The 25,814-nt window shown below is 39.2% G+C and overlaps 1 protein-coding gene across 1 annotated transcript in view; it reads right to left on the bottom strand.

Annotated features, from left to right (window-relative positions):
* Positions 1 to 25,814, bottom strand: part of ZZEF1 (zinc finger ZZ-type and EF-hand domain containing 1) — a 60,471-nt gene that overhangs the window by 9,414 nt on the left and 25,243 nt on the right. The window contains exons 24-48 of the mRNA XM_058817616.1: positions 25,149 to 25,350; positions 23,356 to 23,504; positions 22,287 to 22,527; positions 20,710 to 20,789; positions 19,727 to 19,820; positions 18,651 to 19,167; positions 17,853 to 18,017; positions 17,094 to 17,213; positions 16,064 to 16,225; positions 15,225 to 15,354; positions 14,837 to 14,975; positions 13,771 to 13,936; positions 12,759 to 13,021; positions 11,633 to 11,805; positions 10,937 to 11,084; positions 10,248 to 10,387; positions 9,539 to 9,816; positions 8,259 to 8,433; positions 7,105 to 7,237; positions 5,681 to 5,877; positions 4,847 to 4,966; positions 3,757 to 3,945; positions 3,323 to 3,423; positions 2,697 to 2,832; positions 1,392 to 1,751 (exon numbers count right to left, since the gene is read on the bottom strand). Of these exons, the coding sequence (XP_058673599.1) occupies positions 1,392 to 1,751; positions 2,697 to 2,832; positions 3,323 to 3,423; positions 3,757 to 3,945; positions 4,847 to 4,966; positions 5,681 to 5,877; positions 7,105 to 7,237; positions 8,259 to 8,433; positions 9,539 to 9,816; positions 10,248 to 10,387; positions 10,937 to 11,084; positions 11,633 to 11,805; positions 12,759 to 13,021; positions 13,771 to 13,936; positions 14,837 to 14,975; positions 15,225 to 15,354; positions 16,064 to 16,225; positions 17,094 to 17,213; positions 17,853 to 18,017; positions 18,651 to 19,167; positions 19,727 to 19,820; positions 20,710 to 20,789; positions 22,287 to 22,527; positions 23,356 to 23,504; positions 25,149 to 25,350 (4,578 nt within the window). The remainder of the gene's footprint in view (positions 1 to 1,391; positions 1,752 to 2,696; positions 2,833 to 3,322; positions 3,424 to 3,756; positions 3,946 to 4,846; positions 4,967 to 5,680; positions 5,878 to 7,104; positions 7,238 to 8,258; positions 8,434 to 9,538; positions 9,817 to 10,247; positions 10,388 to 10,936; positions 11,085 to 11,632; positions 11,806 to 12,758; positions 13,022 to 13,770; positions 13,937 to 14,836; positions 14,976 to 15,224; positions 15,355 to 16,063; positions 16,226 to 17,093; positions 17,214 to 17,852; positions 18,018 to 18,650; positions 19,168 to 19,726; positions 19,821 to 20,709; positions 20,790 to 22,286; positions 22,528 to 23,355; positions 23,505 to 25,148; positions 25,351 to 25,814) is intronic.

Raw genomic sequence — 25,814 nt, 5'->3', positions numbered from 1 at the left:
GCTGAAGTTTTGAAAGCAGCAGATGCAAGTGCTGTACATTTAAAACTATCAAAAAATGTCCTTTAATCTATCAGGACATACTAAACAGAATTCAGAACCACCTGAGTCTCCCTTTTTCTTATTTTTATAACAGGGCATAAAAGCCCTGAATCCAGGAATTCTTGAGGCCCGTTCATATCATCAGAGTAACTTATTGAGGCCATGTCTTCATCTACCATCTCCCAACTCCTCCTACAAAATGTAATCCACCAGCTCAGGCCAGCAGGTTCATCTTCAAATCTGCCAAAAACTGATTTCTTGGGAAAAGGAGTTTCAAAAACAAAGCAGCATGCAGCAGTTTCCTGAATGCACTCTGCACATACAGAACAGCCTAAGACAAAGGCTAGGCTTTTACATTTAATATGCCTTAATGGATTTTATTCTATCAGTTCATCCTGCCCTTTTCTGAACCCATAAAAACACCCTGGGGCAACAATTTCCATGACTTACTGTGTCAAGAGCCTGTTCTTTTGGTTTGTTTTGGACCTGCCACTTATTACCTTAATCTGACACTCCTTTGTTTTCTTACTGGGAGGGCCAGTGAATAATACTGGCTCTAAACTTTTGCATGCTATTTACTGCTTTAAACCTACAGAGAAAGATGAACAGACTTTTCCATTGCTCCCTCTCCCTCAATGCCTCACAGGGGAAAGATCCAGAAGGAAGAAAACCAGTTGGTTCCTCATACTGAAATTATTTTATGGCTGTAATAATCCCTGCCATTCTTTTTTAGGCCTCTTCCAGTTGTACTGCACCTTATTTTAATTTTTTAAGGAGATGAGGGAGTCACTGCAGTTCAAAAGAGTGCATAGCATTGGTTCAGTGGCATATCAATGACTTCTGCTTTATTTTTCATTCCCTTTTTGAAGATTCCCAGCACTTGATTTGCTTTGACTGCTGTGAAGCCTTGAGCTGACATTTTCATTAAAACATTCTATTGTAATTCCGAGATCACTTCCACCAGCAGCTCATCAGTGGAGTAGCAGGTATTACAATATAGACATTGAGATCTAAGAAAACAGCAGCTTTTAAAAGGCGCTGCCAATTTTACCAATTTCTCTAGATTACCATCTATATTGTCTATTTTCAAACCAGACTGCCTATTTTACCAGTTTCTCTTTCATAACTGAAAGAGTTCTCTCTACACAGCTATCTTTTCATTTTCTCTTAACAAGATCAGCACATCAAGACTGACAGATTCCAACTGGTTTTTCAGAACTAATTTAAATTTCTGAGTTTCAATTTCGTTGCAAAAAGGAACTGCATGTATTCCTGTTAGTCAGAGTCTCATGGCATGTGGGCACAGGTTTTGTTCACATGTCTAAGTGAAATCCTAAGTGAAATCCACTTACTTTTTCCCATAGCTGCTTCTCCTCTAGCTGCATCAGCATGTCCAGGATGTATGTCATATGGGCTGGGCCACTGAGATCTAGGATTTCCTCATTTATTGCCACATCATCAGGCCACTCAGCTAACAAGGATGCCAGCACATGCCTGGCATAGAGAACTGCAATAGCCTCATTGACACGGTACAGGTAGTCCCTGACAGCCTTTTTACTCCTGGAGTCCAGCTCCTTGTGCAGGAGGATGGAGCTCTTGGTGCGGCGCTGCTTGGCGTAGCTCAGCTGCAGGTCACTCTCTGTGTTGGTGATGAGTTTCTGGGCTACAGGATTGGTTTCTTCTGTTGCTTTATCACACAGTACAGGCTTGGACTGCAAGAAGAGAAATGCAAGTTTGAAAACAGGCTGTTAATAATTTATTGCCTTATGTTTGGATATCTGACTGGAAAAATTGCAAGCTGAATTTATAAATGAATTTGTGAAAAAACCCCACAAATGTAGGATATCTGACACAGCTACAGATTTCCTGAGAAACATTGTTTATGTCTACACACACTGATGCATTTGTGGAAATAGCAGGCAGAATTCTAACCAGAATTAGTGTTAACTGAAGCTCACCTACAGAGGTAAAGCTACCAAGTGCCCTAAAATGAGGCAACTGGGAGGAACTTTTGGAGATCACTTGCTCCAAATTTGACTTAAGGCTGAGATAACTTCAAAATCAGGGCTTTGTCCAGTTAAGTTTGGACAATTTCCAGGCGTGGGTATTTCACAGCCTCTGTATAAGCTGTTGAAAGGTCTATTTTTTTCTTTTAATTATGTGAAACTGCTTCAGGAAGCTTCTTCCCCTTTGCTATGCAACTGATAAACAGCTGTGCTGGTGACACCTCATGGCCAGGAGTGAGCCCTCAAAATAAAGCAGAGCTGTGGGACCCTGTAATTCAATACAAAACCCAAAGCTTGCAAGTGCAGTGTCTACTTTACAAGATAAATTCATTGCTTCCTATTTCTTCTGAATTTAAGATAACAATGATATGCTAAAACAGTAGCAGGGCATAGGCTTACAGCAATGAGATACAATCTCTCTTGGGTAAGGGGAGGAAATTACAGCCTGCAATCACAATTTGTTCTCCTGATGTGGGAATCAAGTTTTTTCACTTCCTTAAGGAAGAAATAACAAGGAAGAAATACTTGCTTATTAATTTTGACATAAAACATTGATAACAGATTATTTCAGATATATATAAAAAAAATCGCAGGCATGAATGCCAGAATTGATTATTTTCCAGCTGTTGCTGTTTGTAGAGGTGTCCATACCAAACAGGGCAAGATGATCATGTCTGTATCCACTGCCTTGGAGCTCTGCTCCTCCAGCCTCAGGCGTTTGCTGGGCTGCCACTTCTGAGCCAGGGTCCGGATCCTCTCATCCGTTGTGATCACATCCCCATCAAACCTTCACACAGGCAAAGAAATCAAAAATACACAAATGTGTTTCCAAAGTAATGCAAACTCAATTAGGGCAATTAAATGCAAATTAAATCTTCCCACCTTCTGTTTTGGAAAGATTAAGCTCTGTCTATTTTTGTCATGTTAACTGTTCCCCTGTTCTAACAAGCCAAAGGATTTAAATGTTACAAAAATCACTCATTTCTGTGAGAACATGGTGTCTCTGTGAGATCTCTGAGTACCAGAAGCCACATGTGAGCTCTTGACTCGACTCAGTGCACAGAATTTAGAGCCACAGTGGAACTTCATATGGGAGCATGTGATGTGTTTCAGAGGATGGTGACTTGCTTCCATAAATACAACTTAGCAGAGTTTATTTCCTTACTTTTTCACACATGAAAACTAAATCTTATCCTTGGAAGAATTTCTATCCAGCACTGAGAGGATTTTAGATTTTCACCCACCACTTTCTCTGCTGGACCCAGAACTTCACATACCTCTTTTGAACTTCCAGGAAAAAAGATTCAGTTCTTTTCATCTGCAGCTCATACATGGCTCGAAGAATGTGGAGAGGTGCATTAAGTGCATCATGTGTCATCTGAGCAAGGAGCAAAAAGAAATTTAAAAAACCCCAAAAATACATCAGAGGAGGAAAAGAAAGACTGAATTTCTTTAAGAATGAGGTAGAGAATTAATGAACTTAGCATCTGGATTAACAATAATGAGAAGCAATTTAGTATAACACAGTATAATGATTTTGTAGCATTCATTACTGTAGATCTATTTTATTTTCATTAAAGAATGATGCATTGCAATCACATAGACCCATACTCTATAAATTTAGAAGGAAAACAACCACATGAATCACCAAATGTTTTATGCAACTAGCAAATGCCCATTTACCCAAAAGGAGGTAAATTAATTTAAATACCAAGAAGCAAATTTTGGTGGCTTCATCCAGGCCCTCCAGAGGATCAAGTTTGTTCTGCTCTAAGTCAACAGGACCAACAACAGGCTGCTCCACATCCTGATCTTGTTCCCTGTCTTCCAGTTCAGTATCCTCCTGCTCAGCCAGGGAACTGATGTCTTGCTTTGAGGAATACAGCATTATTGACAAAATCTGCACAGAAAAAAAGGTAACATATGGTGTGACAGCTGCAGGTATTAGGAGTTTATTTGCAATCAGCATCTTAGAGGAACATTATCAGACCTGAACAGTGCTTAACAAATGCTATTTTATAAGGAAGCACACCTAAAAATAAAAAACCAACCCCAAAACACAAACCAAAACCATTTCCCACTTCACTAATGAGTTACACCTTCCATGATGCTGCAAAGACAACTTCAGTGATTAGCTGAAAGTGCAAAGGAAGTCGAGAAAGTAATTATTTAACCATTTCAGTACAACAAAGATTTGAAGATTCCAAGACAAAACCAGAGCAAAGGTGACCATCACAAAATGCCAGTGATGCCCCTACACACCCTGCTCCTTTGAAAACATCCCTTTGGCTTCTCCATAGTCCTAAAGATGAACTAACACAACTCCTGCCTAAGATAAAACATAACTAACAGTTGAACCACACTTATCTTTCAGCAATAAACAACCACTGGGAAAGAATATGCCCACGTGTGCATTGATCTCCCCATCTGCACTGCAGCAAAACCTTGTGCAAGTCATGCTTTTCTTTGAGATTATTTTCTAAATTGAAGAATGGAATTCTCAAGACCAGTCTAAATAAAATCCATAAAACAATCTGAGTAGGTGAGTAATGTCTCATCCTGCAAATTGTTTTCCAAATAAAATCACATTAGTGAAAATCAGCTCCTGCTTTAAAGAATTTAGTCTGTTATCCAGAGGATTATGATGGGCAGAAGAGGCAGATTAAGGGATACAGTTAAGTGAACATTGGTTTAGAGATTAATTAGGGATAATCCTGAGTCCCCAGGAGGGCAGGGTACTGCCATAACCTCTCATGCCACTGTGTGAAGCCTGACTTTTTACAAACTGTCACTTTTCTTACCTCCAGGTCTCGGAGAAGCCAAGTCTTACTGAAGCCAGTTCCTTTGCTACACTTCTTCACCAGGAGTTTGAGTAAACCAGACTGAAGAAAGGCAGACTGGATCTCCTTAAAGCCATGAATCTGCACACACAGACACACACACATTAAAATAAATAACTAAAAAAGGAACAATGCATCACAGTGCTTGAGAGGCTTTGTCACACAGCCTTGGGTGAATTTCCTGCCCAGATGAATTACACTGGGAATCTTTTCCTTGCATTTCCCTAAAATAAAAATCCCCATTGCAAATCCCCTAAGGGTATCATCTGTGATGTGCACAGAGTAGTAACTCAGGAAAAAAGAAAAAGGGAAGGGGAAAAGGGAAGGGGAAAAGGGAAGGGGAAAAGGGAAGGGGAAAAGGGAAGGGGAAAAGGGAAGGGGAAAAGGGAAGGGGAAAAGGGAAGGGGAAAAGGGAAGGGGAAAAGGAAATAGTGAAAAAATGGGGAAAAAAAGGGAAAAAAAAAAAAAAAAAGAAAAATTTCCTCTTCAAATACTTCAGGAGTGAGAAAACATTTTATGGAGTGAAGCTGACTTATCTCTAGGAAATTCTTCCTGAGCTCTCCTGAATGGCTGGCCCCCACAGAGCAGAATCAAAACAACTTACAGCTCAGACTCACAAAAGCCATTTAAAGCCCAGCAACATTTCCAACCCCCTACAGACTGGGAATAAAGGATCCAGCTGGGACAGAAATGCCCTTGTGGTGATTCCCCAGTGGGCTCAGTCAATACCCAAGTTCCTGCAGCACAGGGTAGAACACGAATTTTTGGTTTTTTATCATATTCTGTGTCAGGTACCTTCAGAGTTCTGTAGAGCCCCTTCAGAGCCAGTGACAGGACCCAGGTTGTCTCCACTGCCTCAGCATAGCTGCTGTCCATGCTGGTCTGCAGGAGGTGGGTGGAGATGAGGACAAAGTGCTGCAGGTACTGCCTCAGCTGGGTCTGGGAATCACTGCCCTCCTGCCCACATTTCTGAATTAACTGATAGTCTTTCACTACAAGAGAGAAAAAACCATAATTTACTTGGTTCACATCAAAATGGTGTAGAGTCATCTCTTAGTAGATATGAGGAGGTTGAGACATCCTTACATCAATTATATTCTAAAAAAGGTCTAATACAAAAATTATCTCAGATTCCCTGAACAGTCAAGAAAGTATTTCATTTTTTACTGAAAGTTAAAAATCCCCAGGTCGCTTCTGGCAACAGCACATATTTGCATTATTAGCAGCACAGCAGCTCATGATGTATTTTACAACTAAAATGGGGAAAATTCTGACCTACAATTGATATGATGAAATAAATATTGCTGATCTTACTGTTTAAAATGTCAACAGTTAAACAAAAAGAAGAGCTTTTATATTCAAATCTTCCTTGAATATCAAAAAGTGGTTTAGTCTGTTGATTTTTCCAAATGTCTTTTACACAACTTCAGTAGTCAAATCTTAGAACAACCTTTGCTTTATTAACTTCACTACATTAGGTCATGAAAAGCCCTTGCTCCTAAAAACCCAACTGATTTGTTATATAAAAATATATATTAAATATTAAATTGAAATGTTAAATATATATTAAATTAAATGTTAATTAAATGTTATAAATGTATATATAAAATGTATATATTAATTAAATGTTAAATATACATTCAATATTAAATAGTATGAAATTTTTGGCATATTAAATATATTCTATATTGAAAGTATACAAATATATAAATATATATTAATCAATATATTCTATATATTTTGTTTATATATAATTATATTATTTATATTAATTAATAAATAAATTTATCTTTTTTGATTTTTTTATGATCTTTTTGAAATTTTAGGGATATCCAAGCTGTTTTATAATTAGCAATTGTTCTAAAACATTAAGCATAGGTTTTTAAAGGATAACACACAAGCACTACTTTAAACACAAGTCTTTAAACAACTGCTTTATCTTCATCAAAAGCCTGCTTCTGAGATTTCTCAATCAACAGAAAGGTCTCAACAGCTTTCTAAATCCTTTTCTGAATAAAAATAATTAAAATAATTTCTGCAGAAGCTTCACAATTTGGCAATGACATGCAAGCAGAATCTGGTAACCTGTGAGCAGAAAATCAGACAACTTACTAATAATGGATTTCAAACTCTGCTCAGTGGTGTGGTTAACATTTGCTTTTAACAAACTGTAAGGAAATACTCTGTGATTCTCTGATAAAACAAAAATGTCACAGAACCTGTTTTTCTCTTTCGGGTTTTGATGTCCACAACCACAGCCCTGTTTTTCTCAGTGAAGTGCTTCAGGATGATCACATTGTGAGGCTCATTAGCATTGTCCATGTACACAGAACGAGTGCCCATACACAGCACCTGGAACAGCAGCAGAAATGCAGTTAGCATTTGGAATATTAATTTACAAATACACAGCCATGTCTTCTATTGGTTACATTTGCTTATTCTTGCTATTGTATTTCATTGTATTACTTATTCTTGCTACTGTATTTTATTGTATTGCTTATTTTTGCTATTGTATTTTTTAGCTGAACCACTGCTTGATGCCTGGTATTTGCTGCTCTTTAGAAAATGGAAGTTCAAGACTATAAAACAAATGCCTACAATAACCAACTTAATGTTACATAGGCATTGTATCAGTTATGAACATCAAGATGGAGAATGGATTGTTTTGCTTGTACAGAAGTCCTTTTAGATACTGAAACAAATGAAGCTGGTTTGCTTGTAGCAGTTATAAGCAGCATCCAAAGAAATGCCAGGCAAAACCAGCTCATTATTCTTCATTAGATCACTGTTAATTATGCACTACAGGAAAGATGTGAACTCTGACACACATCTGTCACTGTCATGTTTTCTGGAAAAATCCCCTTGCCCAGGATTCTTCTCCTGGGAAGCTGAGAAGCCTCAGAGAAAAAGAAAAACAATATTATCTCATTTGCTTCTCCTGTGTTTTGCTGCTTTGGAATGTGGTTTGGAGATTGTTTATCCAACATGTGAATTGTTTTGACTTAATGACCAATCACAGCCAGTTGTGTTGGACTCTGAGCAGAGAGTTGTGACTTTTTAATTAACTTGTTAAGCCTTCTGTCAGTATCCTTTCTCTATTCTTTAGTATAGCTTTAGTATAGCATTCTATACTATAATATACTATACTACAATATACTATAGTATACTATAATATCATAAAATAATAAATTAGCCTTCTAAGAACATGGAGTCACATTCATTCCTTCCTGCCATGGGGAACCCCAGAATACACCACACACATCAGGTTTTGAGAGTTTATAAAGGTTGTCTCCAACTGATGGAATGTGTATATTTAGAGACACCTAAAATCTTTAACCAATTCTGTTTCCTTTAAGACTGCCAGACCACTTACCTCAGGAAAGCCAACCAGCACCAGCAAAGTGAAGATGTTGGTGTGCTTCAGCTGGAAGGGCAGCTGTTTAATGCAGTGGTCAGTGAAGGCAGCAATGACATGGTGCCACTGTGCTGAGGAGTTCAGGGCGCGCAGGATGTCGGCCATGGAGCTCGCCCAGTCCAGCCCCACCCGGCTGCAAAGCAAGAGCAGGCTGTGTTAGGAGGGCTGAATGCAGCTTACCTGAGGCTATTCCTCCTCAAAACAGCATAGCACTGCTGATCTGTCACAGCTGCAGCTTTCAAATTGTTAAAGAAATGATTTTCCAAATACTCGAGGCTTTCATGCCAGCTGACACATGAATTCTGCTTTGTTTTCTATAGAGCATAAATATTATTCTGCTTTCTGAGAATAAGATCCCAAATCAAGTGTGCCTGAGCATTGCCACGGCTAACTCTGAATTTTAGTTTAGAACTCAGAAGTTTCTGTTTGCATGGCAGCAAGAGGTTTATTTCCCATTACATGACCACCTGCTCACTCTTGGAATCACACAACCTACAGGGACGGGTCTCTTACACTAAAGTCAGTCTGGTCTCTTACACTAAAGCTAGTTTTTGAGAAAATCCTTTCCCTCAGCTTATGCTCTGGATATTCTTAAATTTTGTAAGCTTTTCATAAATTTAAAAATTATGAAAATAATTTCATATGCTTTTCTAATTGTTTATGAAGCTTTCCTCTAAAACACAATTACAATAAAAAATAAGTCACATTTAACAGGCATGACATTAATCTCAGAATGCTTAAAAACTCTCTCAGGATCTTCCAAATCTGTCCTTCTCTGCTGTTTCCAGTGCAATATTACTATAAAAAAACCTCTCTCTCAAATACTCTTGCATAGAAGAGCCAGATCCAGAAGCCAGCACTGGTGATAGTTATGTGACACACCCTCCTCCTTTCCCAAGTTACACAAGAGATTTGTAACAATGTGAGAGAATGAGTGTCACAGAAAAAGTAAAGGACTGTAGTTTTGGCTTTCCTTGTAGTTTCCAAACCTCACTTCCTCCTCCCTGACATGCTGTGGAGGTAAGCACAGGAAATTAGGCCACTCTTCAGCAGCCAGCCTTCCCTGGAAGGAAATTAAAATTCCCACTGCAACAAAGGCTGCAGATGCTAAGCCCTTTCCATGACCAGAGTACAAGTTTAATTACCTTCTTATTAAAAAGCCTCTATGAACAAGGCATACATGAAAAAAAAATTACTTTTCAGCAGAGATTAACTGATTGGGTTAAGGTAAGAAGCACCTGTCTAAACACACAGCTCCCAGACTGAACAGAAGATGAGTTGTCTTCCATCCTTCTGGCACTGCAGACCCATCTCCTGGTACAAACAAATTATGTTTGGCTGAAAGGATTTTAGTCACAGCAGCATCCACTTCTGCAGGCATTAGCCTGAGGATTAACTGGCCCAGGAGTCCCAAGGTTAAATGATAAGTCTCATTCAGGTGGCCAGCATTTGAGATTACAACATGAAACATCAGTGGAAGTATTTGTTCTAGGTTGATCAGAGACATTGTGGAGCCCTGTGGAGAGAGAAAAATCTCAGTGAGGCAGGGAAAGAAAACAAGAATTTTAGTCAAAGTCAGCACATGCAAAAGCTTCTGTTCTGAAGGTCTTTCAAATGGGACAGAAGGAATTAGAAGCTACATTCCTATTTGGTTATTGGCCTGTTAATGTGACTATGATAAAAAAATCACTAACATGACCATAGATTAAACTATGCTTAACAGCTAAGACTCTACTTCACAGATACATTAAAGTTCCCTTCCCTCTCCCCCCACCCAGGAACAAGCTCTTACATTCCTTAGTGCTGTCAATGTCTGAACACATTCTAATTCACATTTCATAAAATGTAAGCAACATGGGTCCATACCCCACAGTTAATTCCTATGAATTTTATTCATGTTATTTGTGCACATAGAAAAAAACCCAGATGGAAGTAAAAAGAACTAACTGATTTGAAAGGTGGTAACATAGCTGCCAGCAACCCCAAAATCCTCTTCTGAGAGCATTCAGCAAAAACTTGTTCCTGGCTAGGTATTAAAACCTTCTCTGTTGGTTTTGGGGTTGAATCCTCTGAGATGGAGTCACCTGCTTTGTAAATAAAAACAAAATAAGAAAATCCCCTGAGAGACATAAAAAATAAAATAAATAAGTGATAGCTTAATTTTTATAATCCAATGAAATTATAGAAATTATAAAAAAGAATTTTTACAATTTGAAAATGAAGTCTTTATAAAAGTGTATAGAAAGAGAAGGTAAAGAAATTTATACCATCTAGTAAAATATATATAGGACAGTGCTGGACAGATCCATTTAACTTTCAAAATTCTTACAATCCCAATCTTTAACAGGATAAGACACTTATTTTTTGCTCCAAGTGCATCAGAACACACAAGTGTTGTGTTAGATCAACAGGGACTATTATCTCCATACATGGATAAATACTTGTGGAAATCAACTCTGATTTCCAGACTCCTTTAAACAGACTGCAAGGCATTGGCTCAAAGCAATGTCTGGCAGGTTTTCACAACGCAGACATTTGAAAATATGCAAAACTGGATTAGGAATAAAAAGGACAGCTGTTTGTTTGCAGATGAGTAGATATTTCTGTGACAGGGAAAATGAGAAATTATTTTTTACCTGTTGCAGGAACATTCCCATCCACAGTCAAGTCTGACTCTTGTCTCACAGCAGCTTTCTTTGCAGAGACAGCTTTGGTTTCAATTTCTTGTTTTCCTGCTTTATCTTCTGCAGGGGACTGGATTTCCTTGCGAGTATCTCCTTTCCCCTAAAAATAAACCAGAAGTATTAAAAGATTAAAACAAAATGTAATACCTGCAGGAACAAGCATGGAAAGAATTCAGTCATCTGCACTTGACAAACATTTTTCTTTGAGTATCAAAACCTTCTACTGGAAGAATTTCTTGATGTATTCATGTTTTAAGTTTCCGTACAATTAAATTATGTTCTTTTATTTTGCTCATATCTCCCTACATAGAATTATTACACTGTAATAGTTTTAAAGACTGTATTAAATTGTAGGAAACTCATATTAATACTCAAGCAAGAGAAATGACAGCCCTTTCACAAAGGACAAGACAGGCTCTTTCCTGCAACACTTTTGTCAAAATCAGTTCAGAACAAGAAGTTTTTGATCAGCCAGATCTAATGAAAAAAACAACTGTGTCCTTTCCCCCCCAATTTTTACCCACAAATGGAATAATTAATATTCCTTATTTCCATCCCACATTCAGAATAGGGTGTTTAAGCACCTGAAGACATTTAATATCAGATCACATGTGTGATATCAGGGGTCTGGAGGTAACAGCTACTCACACTGCGATGCACCAACGAGCCTGGGCTGCATTTCTCATCTCTTCCCCTCCCTGCTCTATCCCCAGGGTGACTTTTTGGAGCACTCTCTGTGGGAGGACTGCCTGAAACAGTGCCCTTCTCTGAGATGGACTCATCTTCTGGTAACATGCAGAGGAGAGCTAAATTTTTCAGTCCTGGAAGCAAAAAAGTTATGAAAGTTATTTAGCTGTTGAGTGGCAAGACAGATAAAAAGCAGAACTTAAACACTTTAAAAGAGAACTGCAAACTTCTTAACAATTCTTTTGAACATTAACTTAATCAAAAACATATTTTCTATCAAGCTCATATAATTATGCAGTTCCACTGAATACTAGTGATGGACAGATGGTGACATCTTCCACCTCAAAGATGCCATTGGGGCAGAGGTCTTAATTTAAGAAAACAGTAGAGTGGAAATTATGAATAACAAATGACGTTTGTTTTATTTTTCAATATTCTGACCACTTGCAAAACAGAACTGTATATTGTAAACAGATTAATTAATGAGTAACAGATTATTGGTGGTGGTGGTATTTCAGTTGTATTAGACTGCTCCCAAAAACTACCAGAAAACTTATTTGAATTTTAGTCTAAAAATTTTGATACATTCAAAATAGGACCCTATTGTATAACCCTATTTTCTGTAGTAGGTCTTTGTTCACAGAACCCCCAATTTCCAGACAAATGAACACCACTGCCAGAAATTTATACCACAAACACAGTTTAAAACCTCTTCCCATGAGATGCAGAACAAAAAACTTTCTCCACCAAGTCATTTGCTGTCCTTCAGCTGTCAGTGATACATTACTAAAAGAAGATGAAGCTGTATTGACTGATCCCTTTACAACAGCTAAGATGGAAAAAAAAACATCCAGAGACTTGCCAAGTTGTGTCCAATGTTTATGTTAGCATAAAATTAGTTTTCTCAAGTACTCTATTTTCCATGTTCCAGCGACCCTGAACGACACTTGTTCTACATTTGCTTTCTACATAAACAGTTATTCTCAGTGAAGTACACAGTAGCTTCCCCTTTCCTTTGGAAACTTTCAAGTCAGTAACCACAGCCATTTGTGACACTTGTAGAAAGCATTGTTCAGAGCTGACTCACCTTTTCCGTGCTGCGCTTTCATCAGGCAGTCCCCAATGAGCTGAATGCACTGATGCTGCAGAACCCTGGCATGACTGAGGACCTGAGGATCCAGTTTCTCTCCTTCTACTTCCTCCCCGTTTGCCAGGTCTGCACTGTAGAGGGTCAGGGCAGCAAAGAGCAGCCAGGAGTAGTTGTGGACATAGGGCTGGATGAGGCGCTGGCGGTCGCTGATGCGGATGGTCACCATGGGGTACACCGTGATGCTGTGGGTGGGCAGGTGGCTGCAAGGACAAGGGACACATTTAGGAATGCAGCTTTTGGTTTTTTGCTAATCAACACAGTCAGTCAGTCAGTCAGTCAACACAAAATACCTTCAGAGGAAAACACTTAAAACCCATTGCTTTCAATAGCACAGCAATTTCTTGCTTTATGTATTAATCTTTCCACAAATGAAACGAGTGTAGAATGGTTGAAGAGGGAAGACTTTGCATGGGTAGGGTGTTGTCTAGAAGCTGATACTGCAATAGGTTTCTTACTGGCATGAGAAGCATGTGTGTCATTGAAGATTTTTAATTGCTGTGCTATTGAAATGTGCCCTGCCAATACCTTTTCCTTCTCTCCAAGGAGCTATAAATTTGTGGGAAAGGCTTGTAGCCACAGTGCTTGACACCAGAGGTCATAAAATTTTTAATACCTATCAGAGTATTTCTTTGCATGATAGCAAAGAAATTGTTGTTTTCCACAGTAGGGATTGTCTCTTCTGTCTTGTCATACAGGACTGGTAGTTCCTTCTGCAGCTTTTCAGCCATATCCAGAAAACAACTGCTACCAAGTGACTTCAGAGGTTGAGGCAAGTTTCCAGACATTTTTGCCCAAGTGAACCTATCTTTGTTTCTCCAAAGGACACCAAGGAGATGTTCTGGTGTCAGACACAGCTTTATAGGAAGCACCATGTGAATGACTGACTGTATTTAGCTACTAAATATTGTCTTTCTGCCACATGGGGAAAAGTAAATCACATTTTTAATACCTGTCAGAGTATTTCTTTGCATGATAGCATCCATAGCAAAGGTCAAAGTCATCACAAACGTTGCAGTTCATTCTCCGACCTATGATAACTCCTTGGCAGTGATCACAGGCATATTCCATATTCACCATTTCATGGTCATCCTCATGTCCTTCAGGTTTAACTCCACCTGCAAAGAAAGACTTCCCTGTAAATCTTTTTGACAAAAGACCTTTCCTAATTTCAAGTTCACATTCATACTAGGGAAAGAACAGTTAAACATTTGTAAAGAACCCAGGAGAAAAGTGTTTGACTTTATTTTGTGTCTAATTGTCCTGGGTTCCAAGATGTGAGTTGGGGTGTGTGTTCTATCCCCATCTGTCAGAGCTGGGGCAGTTCTCTGCTGTCCATGGGGCAGTTGTTTCTTTATCTCTGCCACAGCCAACCCTCCCTCCAGCAGATCTCTGCTGTCCATGGCCACTGAGTGTCCCTGCAGGGCTGATCCAATGCCAGCATCCCATGGGGAGATGCTCCGCCCAGGGGAGGAGCCAAGCATTCCTGCCTGGATCCAATCTGAGCCTGGCACAGCACAGCAGCCTTTGCCCCCTGCACTGCCAGAGGAGCAGCTTTCTGCTGCCCTGCATGGCCAGAGGGAGCCCAGGCCCATCTGCAGCAGCCCTGGAGCTGCAGAGGAAAACTCCCCCCTTGTGCAGGATCCCTGCTGCAGCAGAGCCACAGCTGGCACTGCAGGAGGGCTGAGCCCCCCTGGGATGGGGCTGGGACACCCCCTGACACACAGGGGCAGGGACTGCTCTGACAGGGTTGTTTTGTATTATTACATTTTTCTATTTTTATTTTCTTCCCTAGTAAAGAACTGTTATTCCTATTCCCATATCTTTGCCTGAGAGCCCCTTAATTTCAAAATTATAATAATTCAGGGGGAGGGGGTTTACAATTTACATTTTCCATTTCAAGGAAGACTCCTACCTTCCTTAGCACACACCTGCCTTTTCAAGCCAAGACAATAACTTCCAAGATACTGTTTTGGCTTCAGATAGAGGGTTTTGAGGGGTTATTTAGTGGTGCTTACCAAGGAAACAGGTTTTGCACAGATCCATGTCATTGCACTGCAGGCAGCGGTACCGATGCCACGGCGCGATTTCATCACAGCCATCACAGGAAATGTCTACGTTCAACAGGTCACAGTAACGAGCCACAAACATGTGCATCTACAGAAATAAACCAAAACAATTTACTTGAGTATTGTTTTCTGACTTTCACAAAGCTTCAGACACAAAGCAGAACATTTCCCCTGCCAAAAATGAATCGGGATATTTTAATCATTTTAGACTCTTGAAAGTCTACAGAGATCCAGCTAATGAAAATTAATAATAAACCAGATTCCTTTCTGCCATTTAGGCTTTTAAAGGTCTCTTATTTATCCCTTCTGCAGGTAAAAATACAAAACATGAGGTCACCTTTCTCTGTTTCTCTGGGTCAGCTTGAGCTATCTTTTCATACCAGGTCTCAAACATTACATCCTGACATTCATCCATCCATTCACAGTTTTGCTTGTAGTCTGCAATTTCATCTTCTTCACTCCACTGACTAAAAGAAAAGCAAGCTTAAAATTAAGGTTGAATGCTATCAGGCTTCCCTTTAATAAAGCTTTACTTTTTAATGAAGAACAAAGTGCTGTGACATGCTAATGAAAACAGAATTGTGAGAAATCCCATTCACTCAGTTAATAAACGACCATACAGACACCTGCTTCTTGCTTCTGTGACATGTTCTTAAATACATGTGGGGACCATAATGCAAAAATCAGGAAAATCTACTCTTACAAAACAGCTTTTGGAATGCTGACAGATCAGATGTTTTAAGATTTTCTGGCCTTCACATTTGCTCAAGTTTGGCCTTCACATTTGTACAAGTACAATTACTATAAAATTGCCAAATGAAGGTGTTAAAAACATTTGACATTCATCAAGGCAATAAACAGTATTATATACCTCCTGCTACACTGCTAAACAAGCAAAGTGTTCCAGCAGTAATCAGGCTGAATACTAAATTCCAATAGTTTTTGCAAAAACTATTGAAATACTGAAATTTCAATACTAAAATTTTGACTTTTTTGCTGAATACAGCAAAAGAAAATTGAAATATTTCAGATAAATCCTTGGATACTGACCAGAATTATGCCATACTTGTTAATAGTCCCCTTACTGCTTGTTCCAGCAGGAAGTTCAGGAACCCTCCTGGGCAAAATGGAATCAATATTTAGCAGCATGAGAAAGCTGCATTGCTCCTGACTCACCAAATGACACTGTCATGGATACTGATGTTCTCCTGTGATGTTGTCATGAGGAGCTGTGGTAGCTGAATCTCAACAAAGAAGGAAAGATCACTGGGCTCCCAGCTCATGTCCAAGAGGTGCAGGAGAGCTGTCTGCACACAGGATAAGGCAGGAAGCAATGACCTAAATAAAAACAAAAGACATTAAAATGTGACAGTTCTAAAGGTGACCTAAAGTTGAAAGACCCAGAGTCGAAATTGCGTGGGGAGAGGAAGGGTAGAAAAATCCCTACACACTGATTTTCAGGCTTTACTGTGCATTAAAGGAACTCTGTGGCAGGAACTCAGGTTTATCAAAGTATTCAACTTACACAATTTATCAAGTACAAACGATGGAATTTGAAAGAAAGACAGTTTTCCTTCTGGATTCAGTTAAGATCAAGCCAATGGTGTTGTCTGAGCATTAGAAAGAGGTTTTGTCTCTGCTCTTATTTGCATTTATTTGCATTTGCAGGAATTTATTCTGTTTGAAACCTTTTTGACATTTTCACTTGAAACTGAACAAAGGACTTGAAAGTTATTGTCAGAGACACTGACATTATAGCCATTAAATTTTTCTCGGACACCTGGCTATAAGTCCTCCGAAATCTAACCAGAATGTTGCCAAAATATGAGTTTTAACTTTAAAGCATGGCTGCAGATTACCATGTTTCTTGTGGCATTACCCTTGCCCAAGTATTCCATGATAAATTTGCTATTTCTAGTATTTTACTACTAAGTTCAGAGACACACTGCAGAATTGTAACTACAAAATGCAGTAAGTCAAGTTTTTAACACTGGTAAGTTGTTGTGCTTTCCTTTATTTCCTAATAAAAAGCCAACTTGGCATTTTTGATCACAAGATCAAAGTTCCTCATTTAGTTCTGTAAATAATGGAAAGTAAAGACAAAATTAATGAAGACATTGAATGACAAAGAATAAATTACAAAGGAGGAGGTGTGGAGGAATGCAAAAAAAAAAATCACATAAATAAAGCAAGCAATGTACTGTACCTGTCATTAATTGTACTGAATCCCTTCACAGAATTTACCAGGAACAAAACAAGCTGATAGTAGGACTCTCGAATCTCTTTGTGCAGCTCAGCACCACAGCCTTCCAAGTTTCCAAAGTAGCTGCAAATTAAAGAGTTATTTTAGTAGCCTAAATTCACTGTGATACTTTAGGTAGCATGATTTGTGCAAATTATTCAAACAGACCCTTTTTAACCCCTCTCCACAAGTGGGAAGGATGTTAAGTTTTATTTAAAAATGCAGCCTAGAAGTTTCAAACAAAAATGAAAGAATCCTGTACCAGGAATCAAAAGTGAAGAAACAGAACAGACAAAGAGAATATTCTCATGGCACTGAGAACACTCCTTTAAACTAAAAAGTTGCTTTATGAAAATCTAATCAGGGTCTTAAAGGAAATCAGTGCATTGGAAGATGACCACAGAAAGCTCCTGACAAGTGAGAAGCCAAGAGACAGAGTTGTGACAGCACCAAACACAACACAAAAATCAGAGTTAAACATGTTCATGGCATGAACTGCTGTGCAACTAAGTCTCACTTGAAAATAATTATTAATTTTTGGGGTTTTTTTAATGAAGTACACAAGATATACCTACTAGCCTGAAAACTAGCCTCAAGTCATATTTTGATTATCCACATGCATTAAAAACCAGAACTTTCTACTCATGTCTAATACATGCTGGAGGAACACAAGAACTAAGACAGTCAATCACATGGCTGAGATTTGCCTAAATAATTACTTACTTTGTAAAATCTTTCTGACAGGCTAGCAGTTCAAGGAGAAAAAGGACACAAGGTGGGTGAAAGCAGTGTGGCTGCCCAAGAGAGTCCAGGCACTGGCGGATGGTCTTGAGCACTTCCAAAATACTCTGCCCTTGGGATTTTCTCAAAGCAAGAACCTTTAAAACACTGAAAGCAAAAAATATCAGTGAAAGCTTCAAAATACTGTGCTTAAAACAACACAAATAAAAGAATAATTCAAGAAGTGCCTGACTAGTTACACAATTGCTTTGTATCTGAATTTCCAGCTGTATTTCAATGTATTAGTTGGAGTGAGTGATGAAGCTTTGAACAGAATTCAGCTCTTCCTGCACGACTCCATAATCTAGAGCCCAGAACAGACAAGCTGAGAATTGGAAATCTCTATTTTGATTTATATTTTCAGAATAACAGGTAATTTAATGAGAGCTGCAACTTGTCTCTATTGGTACCAAGGATTGGTAATAGTGATACACCATGTCCTTGCTTTTGTAGAGAAAAAGCAAAACACCTCTGCAAACACATCTGAGAAAGCAAGACAAATTGCCAAGTGACTGTTTTTTACATTCTGTTCTGTGTGATGGAAGCAAATGAAATGAAATAGTACTCTCTGAGTCTCTACATCCTTGTGAATAACTGAAGTTTGGTACATAAGTCTGACAACTGTTTGTATACAAAATATTCTGCCATATTAGCTTGCTGCTAAAATATTTTATTCCACCTGAAGAGGTGTGAAGACAAGCTTCTGTATATTATAACTGACAACATTCTCAATTTGCTTACCTTTCGTGTGAAAGTGACTGATCCTTAATAAAGTCTAAAATGCTCTTCAAAATAGGGTATTTTTCCTTCACAGTAGGCACAGCCCTTGGCTCTTCCATTGACCTGAAGGACAGCAGCCTCAGTCTGCCACGGCCCAGCTGAGACTTGCGGGTGGGAGTGGAAGGAGGTGATGACACATCTTCCTGCTGGGAAACTGTACCCTCAACAGGCTTACTATGAAATGCAGATGCAGCTTCTGCTTCGTGGAGGTGTGGAATTTGTTTAACTTTCAGATCAGACTGTGATGCTTGACCTGCCTCTTTTGAAACAGGGTGGATTCCTGCAGTGGATGACACCGAGGGGGCTGCCTGGAAGTCCATGTCCACAGCTGATCCTTGTCTTTGGCATTGATCACTCACATACTGCTGGGGATCATCCATGTCTTGGCCTTCCAAACTCTCTGAGGCACAATCTTTTGTATTTGCTCTTATAGGCAAAAAGTTCAGTAACAAAAGGCTCTTCTGCACACAGAGTTTTGCTGCAGCATAAAGATTGGAAGAGTTAAAATCACGACAACAGAACAACAAATCTGCTGTCTTATGCTTAGGAAGAAAGTGATTTATCTTATTTCTTCTCAGTTGAGACAGATAGAAAATACTGTTTTTCTGGTTTTACTGATCATGATGCTATGGGTTGCTTAAATTCAGATTTCCAAATGCTAAATCTGAATAATCACACTGAACCATATGAAGTACAGAGTAGTCAGTGAGAACACATTTTGTTCTAATAACATTCATCTGCTGTCCTAACATCAGTTAAATATGTTAAGAAGTATCTACAACAACAGATGAATCTAAGTTCAGAACCAGGTGACCTGAGTGAAAGGTCAGTCCCTGCAGAACTTTCTTACTGTTTTCTGCAGAGAATAGCAAAACACAATCCCAGATAATTAATTCAATGTACACTGGGTTATCTCTTAAGGTATGAAAAACTAACCCCAGCTGCTAACTTACCTTTCACAGCAAAAATAATGCCTTCAGGTTTATAATGCTTTCCTAAGCTACCTGGAATGCTCACACATACAAGGCAACACTCACCAAGAGTTTCTGGGTTCACCTCACTTGCTTCTGTGTTCTGCTTCTCCTCAGCATCATTTCCCCTCCCCATCAGGGATTTCTGCTTCATTTCCAACTGCAGACAGGATGTTAAAATAGTTAAAATATGATTCTCTCTGTGCCTCTATACAGCAAGGCAGGATGAAGACTGTAATGACTGAAAGGAATTTAATCTCAGGAATAGATGACTGTGGTTACTATTTCCAACTTTGCAGAGCAAACCACCCTGGAGCCTACAGGAGCAGCACCTGAACTGTCAGAGCAGTAAAAGCCTCACCCTGAGCTGCTCAAGCTTTGTAGGCTGAGGCCATTCCCTGTCTTGTGATGTGATGTGCACCAGTCCTCCAAGGAAAACAGGTTTCTCATTTACCCTCAGCACTCAGGAAAATACAGACATCTAGTTGTGAGATAAAGTAATCCAAAAATATGTCACCCCCCTAGCAAGCTCTGTCAGATGCAAACATCACCTGCCATGCAATGGGTAAAATTACTCATCTTAACATGCATCTGCACCCATTGTAACTCTAGTACATCAACCTGCCTGGAATTTAGGCAGAAAACAGGAGGGAGAAAGTCACAAGACAATGGATTGATGTCTAAGACACACTTCTTTCTATGATATACCTCAAAAGAAAACAACTGCAATGTAAGAATCTTTCTAATTTATAACATACATTCTTGCTAAAATATAACACATTTCTAATTAATTTAAATTTGATAACAAATCTAATTGATTTTCAGTCAAATTCAGTCCTTACTACCCATGATGACAAATCTGGGGCTGAGGGAAGGAGAGGAGTGTAAAGATGCAATTAAACATTTAAGTCAAAGTTTCAAAGTTAACACACATTCTTTCAAAGTGAAAATAGCTGATGGATAATAACTGTTCCATCCTAGTCCTTAACACTGCATTGTAAAGTACTAAAGTAAATGACATTAAGAGAGATCCTCCTGAGTGTTCTTACCATCCATATTCTAATGGAATCAGCCAGGGAATATACTTGTGCAAACTCATCACTCAAAGGCACCTTGCCTCCACTGTTGACTGGAAATGAGAGAAAGAAGAGAGTCCTGTTTATTTACAGCTCCATTTTTATACAACTGCTTAACTAAAATTATGCTACAGCCTTCCCTTCATCTCTTAGTCAATACTTGGAATTACACCTGTAAGAAAAATAGAGAATAAACCTGCCAACATTCATATGGTTAAATACACAAACTGCACCTTGACTGATTTATTTACAGAGTTAATTTACGAGTAACTTTCTCATCTCTTCCCAAAATTGCTGCCTGAAGCCATGGAAAATAAAATCCTTCCTTATGCATGCAATAACACTGATGCAAACTTATCAGAAAAATCAACAAATGCTTAACAGTAACTTAAAACTCAATAGTTGTATTTGTTTTCTCTATGAATTTCTGGAATGGACTTTCAAGAGCAATTTGCAAAAATTAAAAATCTGACAATTTAGTTTCTATTCAAACTGCCCTGACAATGACTATGGAGAAAAGACATTCTTATTCAGTCTTCCCTCTTCCATGCTCCCTTTCTAATTTTTCTCCTGTATTCTTTTCAGCATCCCCTCTCCAAATTTCCCACAGCACAGGTGAACATGGATCCTGAAATTAGCCTGTCCCAGCAGATAAGATACTGACAGAACAGTGGGATAGATTTCTCAAACACTCATTAATATTTGTCCAGTTTTCAATGTCACTCAGAAAATTAGCTCAATTGTCAGACACAGACAAAATGACTAAAGGCAGTAACCATATTAGTCATCAAATCAGCCTTTGTGTCAGTCACTTTTACTCATAACTTCACAGCTCAAAAAATAGCTCAATCATTCTATGAAAATGTAAAATGTTTAGTGTCAAAATTATGACAAAAAGTGAAAACCTAAAATGAAATCCTTCAAAACCAAGTAACATCTTATTATCCAATACTTCAAACATATCAATAAATTTAAAGGAAGGATGCTGTAAGTCAAAAAGTTCCTCATTTTACCCACTAAAAAATACATAAATGGTAATACAATGGCCAGTAAGTTAAAAGCAAAGCATTATCTTCTATTGGAAAAAAAAATAATTCTGAGGATGGCAAGGCTGATTTCCACAGAATGGTATTTTGGGAGATAACTCACACCTCCTCCAACCCCAACAGTTAATAACAGAAGTTGCTGCTGGCTTTTTAGAAAAGGTACAATGTAGAAAATGATCCAAGAACCTCTAATAACTGGAGCCACACTGTTCTGAATTAAAGCCCCAGAGGACATCACTATCCTCTTTAGGTATAGCTTTATAGAATAAGAGCTTCTGATGATTATTATTTTGCCAGTGCCCTGAAGACAAAAATATATGTTGATAAAAAATAAACACTCTAGAGAGAAAGCTTACCTAGTCTGTCTAAATGATACCTTTCTACAGAACATCTTTAAATTGCCCCACTGAACTGATTTTTAAAAGTTATTAACTCAGCTGTAAGAGAGCCTTTTACAAACTGTAAGTCTTCATTATTAAGATAATCTAATAATATTAGAGTTACCATATTTTTGAAGCTTCTCAAATAAATCGGGAGTGAGATACACCAAAGCAGCAAATGTTGAGTTCACAGCTTGATCAACAGTAGGACCAGCAACTATATCTGTCTTTGGGGTCTGTTTTTTACATGCCTGTATAAGTCCTTTGAAAAGTTCAGATTTTTGCCCACTGAAGTCCTGGGCAGGATCTGATTTTGCAAAGTCGATAAGAAAGTTACGGCAGACATCGTGGGGAGAGCTCCGAGCCTGCAGAGAAAGGTGGAATACATCAGCTGCAGTAATGCCTGAGAGAAACAGTGCAATCCTAATTCAACCTGCAATTTATCCACTGCACCTGAGCAAACTGAGCAATAAAACACACCCCTGCACAAGGTGGGGAGTCAGTGAGATCATCTTCAAAAGTCTCTCCTGTCACTGTCATATTTTCTGGAAAAATCTCTTCGCCAGGATTTCTTCTCCTGGGAAGCTGAGAAGCCTCAGAGAAAAGGAACACAATTCTTCTCTCATTTGCTTCTCCTGTGTTGTGTTCATGTGGAATGTGTTTGGAGATTGTTTACCACAGGTGATTGTTCCATTGGATTCTGCTGCGAGTTGTTTTCACTCTTTGGCCAATCAGGGCCAAGATGTTGAGACTCTGGAGAGAGTCAGGAGTTTTCATTATTATCTTGTTAAGCCTTCTGTAAGTATCCTTTCTGTATTCTTTAGTATAGTTTAGTATTGCATTTTTTTATATAATATAATATGATAAAATAATAAATTAACCTTCTAAGAACATGGAGTCAGATTCATCATTTCCTTCCTGCCACAGGGGCCCCTGAAATTACCACACTCTCACATTTTACCCCTTGAAAATACCACTCTCCAAACCATTTGATGATCCCATGAAAATGGAAATTATAAAGGGTACAGAACAACAGTTTCTTTCCCCCTTGGTATTTGAATCCAACAGCACAAATGACCCAAGTTTAACACAGGAGTGTGTGCTTAAGGGCATTCCAACTCCATAAAGCCAATCCCTCTGTGATCCACAGGGATTTCATGCCAAGGGAACACAAGCAGGGGCTGAGTGGGTACCTCGTTTTTGTCTTGGTGTTTGGCACTGCTTTGCCTGGCTCCCGGGAGTGCCTCAGGACACAGCTGATGCCTGAAGACAGGTTTCCACAGAGGAGAATTAAGAACTGAGGTTACTTTCAAAGGAGGCAAGTCTGCTTCACTACCTAATTCTGCAAAAAATTCAGAACAGACCATTCAGTTAGGAAATAACTTTCTTTATTTTTACAGATTAATGCAAATAAGAAATGTTAAACATCCAGTAGGGAAAACAACTGACAACAAACTCACAACAAAAAGTTAATGCAAATAGACTGAACAAGTAATTTAACAATGTTCTCTATTTTTCTAACATGGTACAGAAAACTGAGGTACACTCCTTCATTAATGGCAGCATCAGTATCTTATCTTATAATGACAATCAATATCTTATAGTGAAGGGCTTTAAATCAAACATTTTCACTGTATAACTATAGCAATTTTCTGATTTAAAAGAGTTTAAAAGCTATCTCTCCGACTAAACACCTAATTTGTCATATGCAAGTATGCTTATATTAAAAAAGGAAGAAAATATTCTGAAACATTTCACCTAGTTCCCTGAATTCACAGGTAAATAGCTGTCTAATTTTCCAAGTTAAATATGGAGCACCTGATTGGAGCAAGAACTTTTTATCCCTATTTAATTTCCACAAAGTGGTGGATGGATTCAGATTTAGGAAGCTAGAGATAAGTGTTCTTGCTTTCAAACTAAACAATGAAGATTTTAAAAAAATTATTTATTAAAATTTAATTTACTTCATGGCCGAAATCTTCATGGCCGAAATCCGAAGTGTACTTAACTACTATAATTAACCAAACTTAATTTGTGACTTCACATCACATTCAATATCAAATGCTTATGTGAAACTTAGAATCAGATGTATCCTAAGCCTTGTTAGTTTTTCAGTTTGCTGGCCCCATATTCACACTCCCTATGTGGGGTGGATGACAGGGAACAATTTTAAATGGGAAAAAAAAAACCATACTACTTCATAAATGTAATTCAGCTTTGTAGGATTATTTCCATGATTCCATGTCTTCCATGGGCTTGCAAGATACCAAGTCTTCCATGGGCTTGGAGAAAACCAAGTCCTCCATGGGCTTGCAAGACTGCAAGTGCTCCATGGGCTTGGAAGCTTGGAAGACTGCAAGTCTTCCATGGGCTTGCAACACACAAGTCCTCCATGGGCTTGGAGCACACCAAGTCCCCCATGGGCTCGGAGCACACCAAGTCCCCCATGGGCTTGGAGCACACCAAGTCCCCCATGGGCTCGGAGCACACCAAGTCCCCCATGGGCTTGGAGCACACCAAGTCTGTCGTTGGCTTGGAACACACCAAGTCCTCCATGGGTTCGGAACACACCAAGTCCTCCATGGGCTTGGAACACACCAAGTCCCCCATGGGCTCGGAGCACACCAAGTCCCCCATGGGCTTGGAGCACACCAAGTCTGTCGTTGGCTTGGAACACACCAAGTCCTCCATGGGTTCGGAACACACCAAGTCCTCCATGGGCTTGGAACACACCAAGTCCCCCATGGGCTCGGAGCACACCAAGTCCCCCATGGGCTCGGAGCACACCAAGTCCCCCATGGGCTCGGAGCACACCAAGTCCCCCATGGGCTTGGAACACACCAAGTCTCCCACGGGCTTGGAGCACACCAAGTCCTCCACGCTCACATGCAGCAAGTACACAAGGAACTCCATTTTCACAGGGGATTCTCAACAGCAAACCCTTGTGGCTCCTGTGTGCAGGGATGGAGCAGAGGGAGGCACTCACCTCGCAGGGATTTGAGGGCCATGCTCCGGGAAGCCAAGCGCCCCATCAGCCTGGAGACAAGCAGCTGTAAATCCAAGCCCCAAGACACGGCCACGTCTGGGAGGCCGTAAGCAGTGACGGAAAACTTGTAGCCCCACTCATTATTGCTGCTGTCAGAGTGAAAGAGAAACTGCAGCCGTGGGCCAGCCTTAAAGGTCACTTTCTACAGAGCAACAAAACAGTCATTTTGCCAAATGTACATGACAGGAGAACGTTTCAGGGTAATGAATTCCCTTCAGCAACTCTGGGGTTTCAGTATTATGTTCTGGTCATAATAGATCTAATTTCCCCCACCATCTCAATGAGAAACCCACAGAGCTAAGCAGGTAAAATTTCTATTCAAGAGCTTAATGAGCAATTTTATATTAAAAATCACAAAACCAGAAGAGTATTATCCCATTTGAGGACAGAGCACAGCCTCAGGAAGGACCACACTTGTCCTATGATATAAAAACTTGCAAGGGCAGAGCAAGTTTTACGCATGTATTATTGACAGTTAAACATTATTATTCCTTTTCATTTTAACTGATTGTTGATAACAGGAGCAAAGAGGAATTCTTTACTTATTCCCTCCTTTTATTTGCAGCATTTCAGACTTTCTTCCCCCATCTCCTGCCCCCCACCTAA

The sequence above is a fragment of the Ammospiza caudacuta genome, chromosome 20 (assembly GCF_027887145.1).
Source record: "Ammospiza caudacuta isolate bAmmCau1 chromosome 20, bAmmCau1.pri, whole genome shotgun sequence".
NCBI lineage: Eukaryota > Metazoa > Chordata > Aves > Passeriformes > Passerellidae > Ammospiza > Ammospiza caudacuta.
Note: the sequence above shows the minus strand (reverse complement) of the source record. Positions and strands in the feature narration are given on the sequence as shown.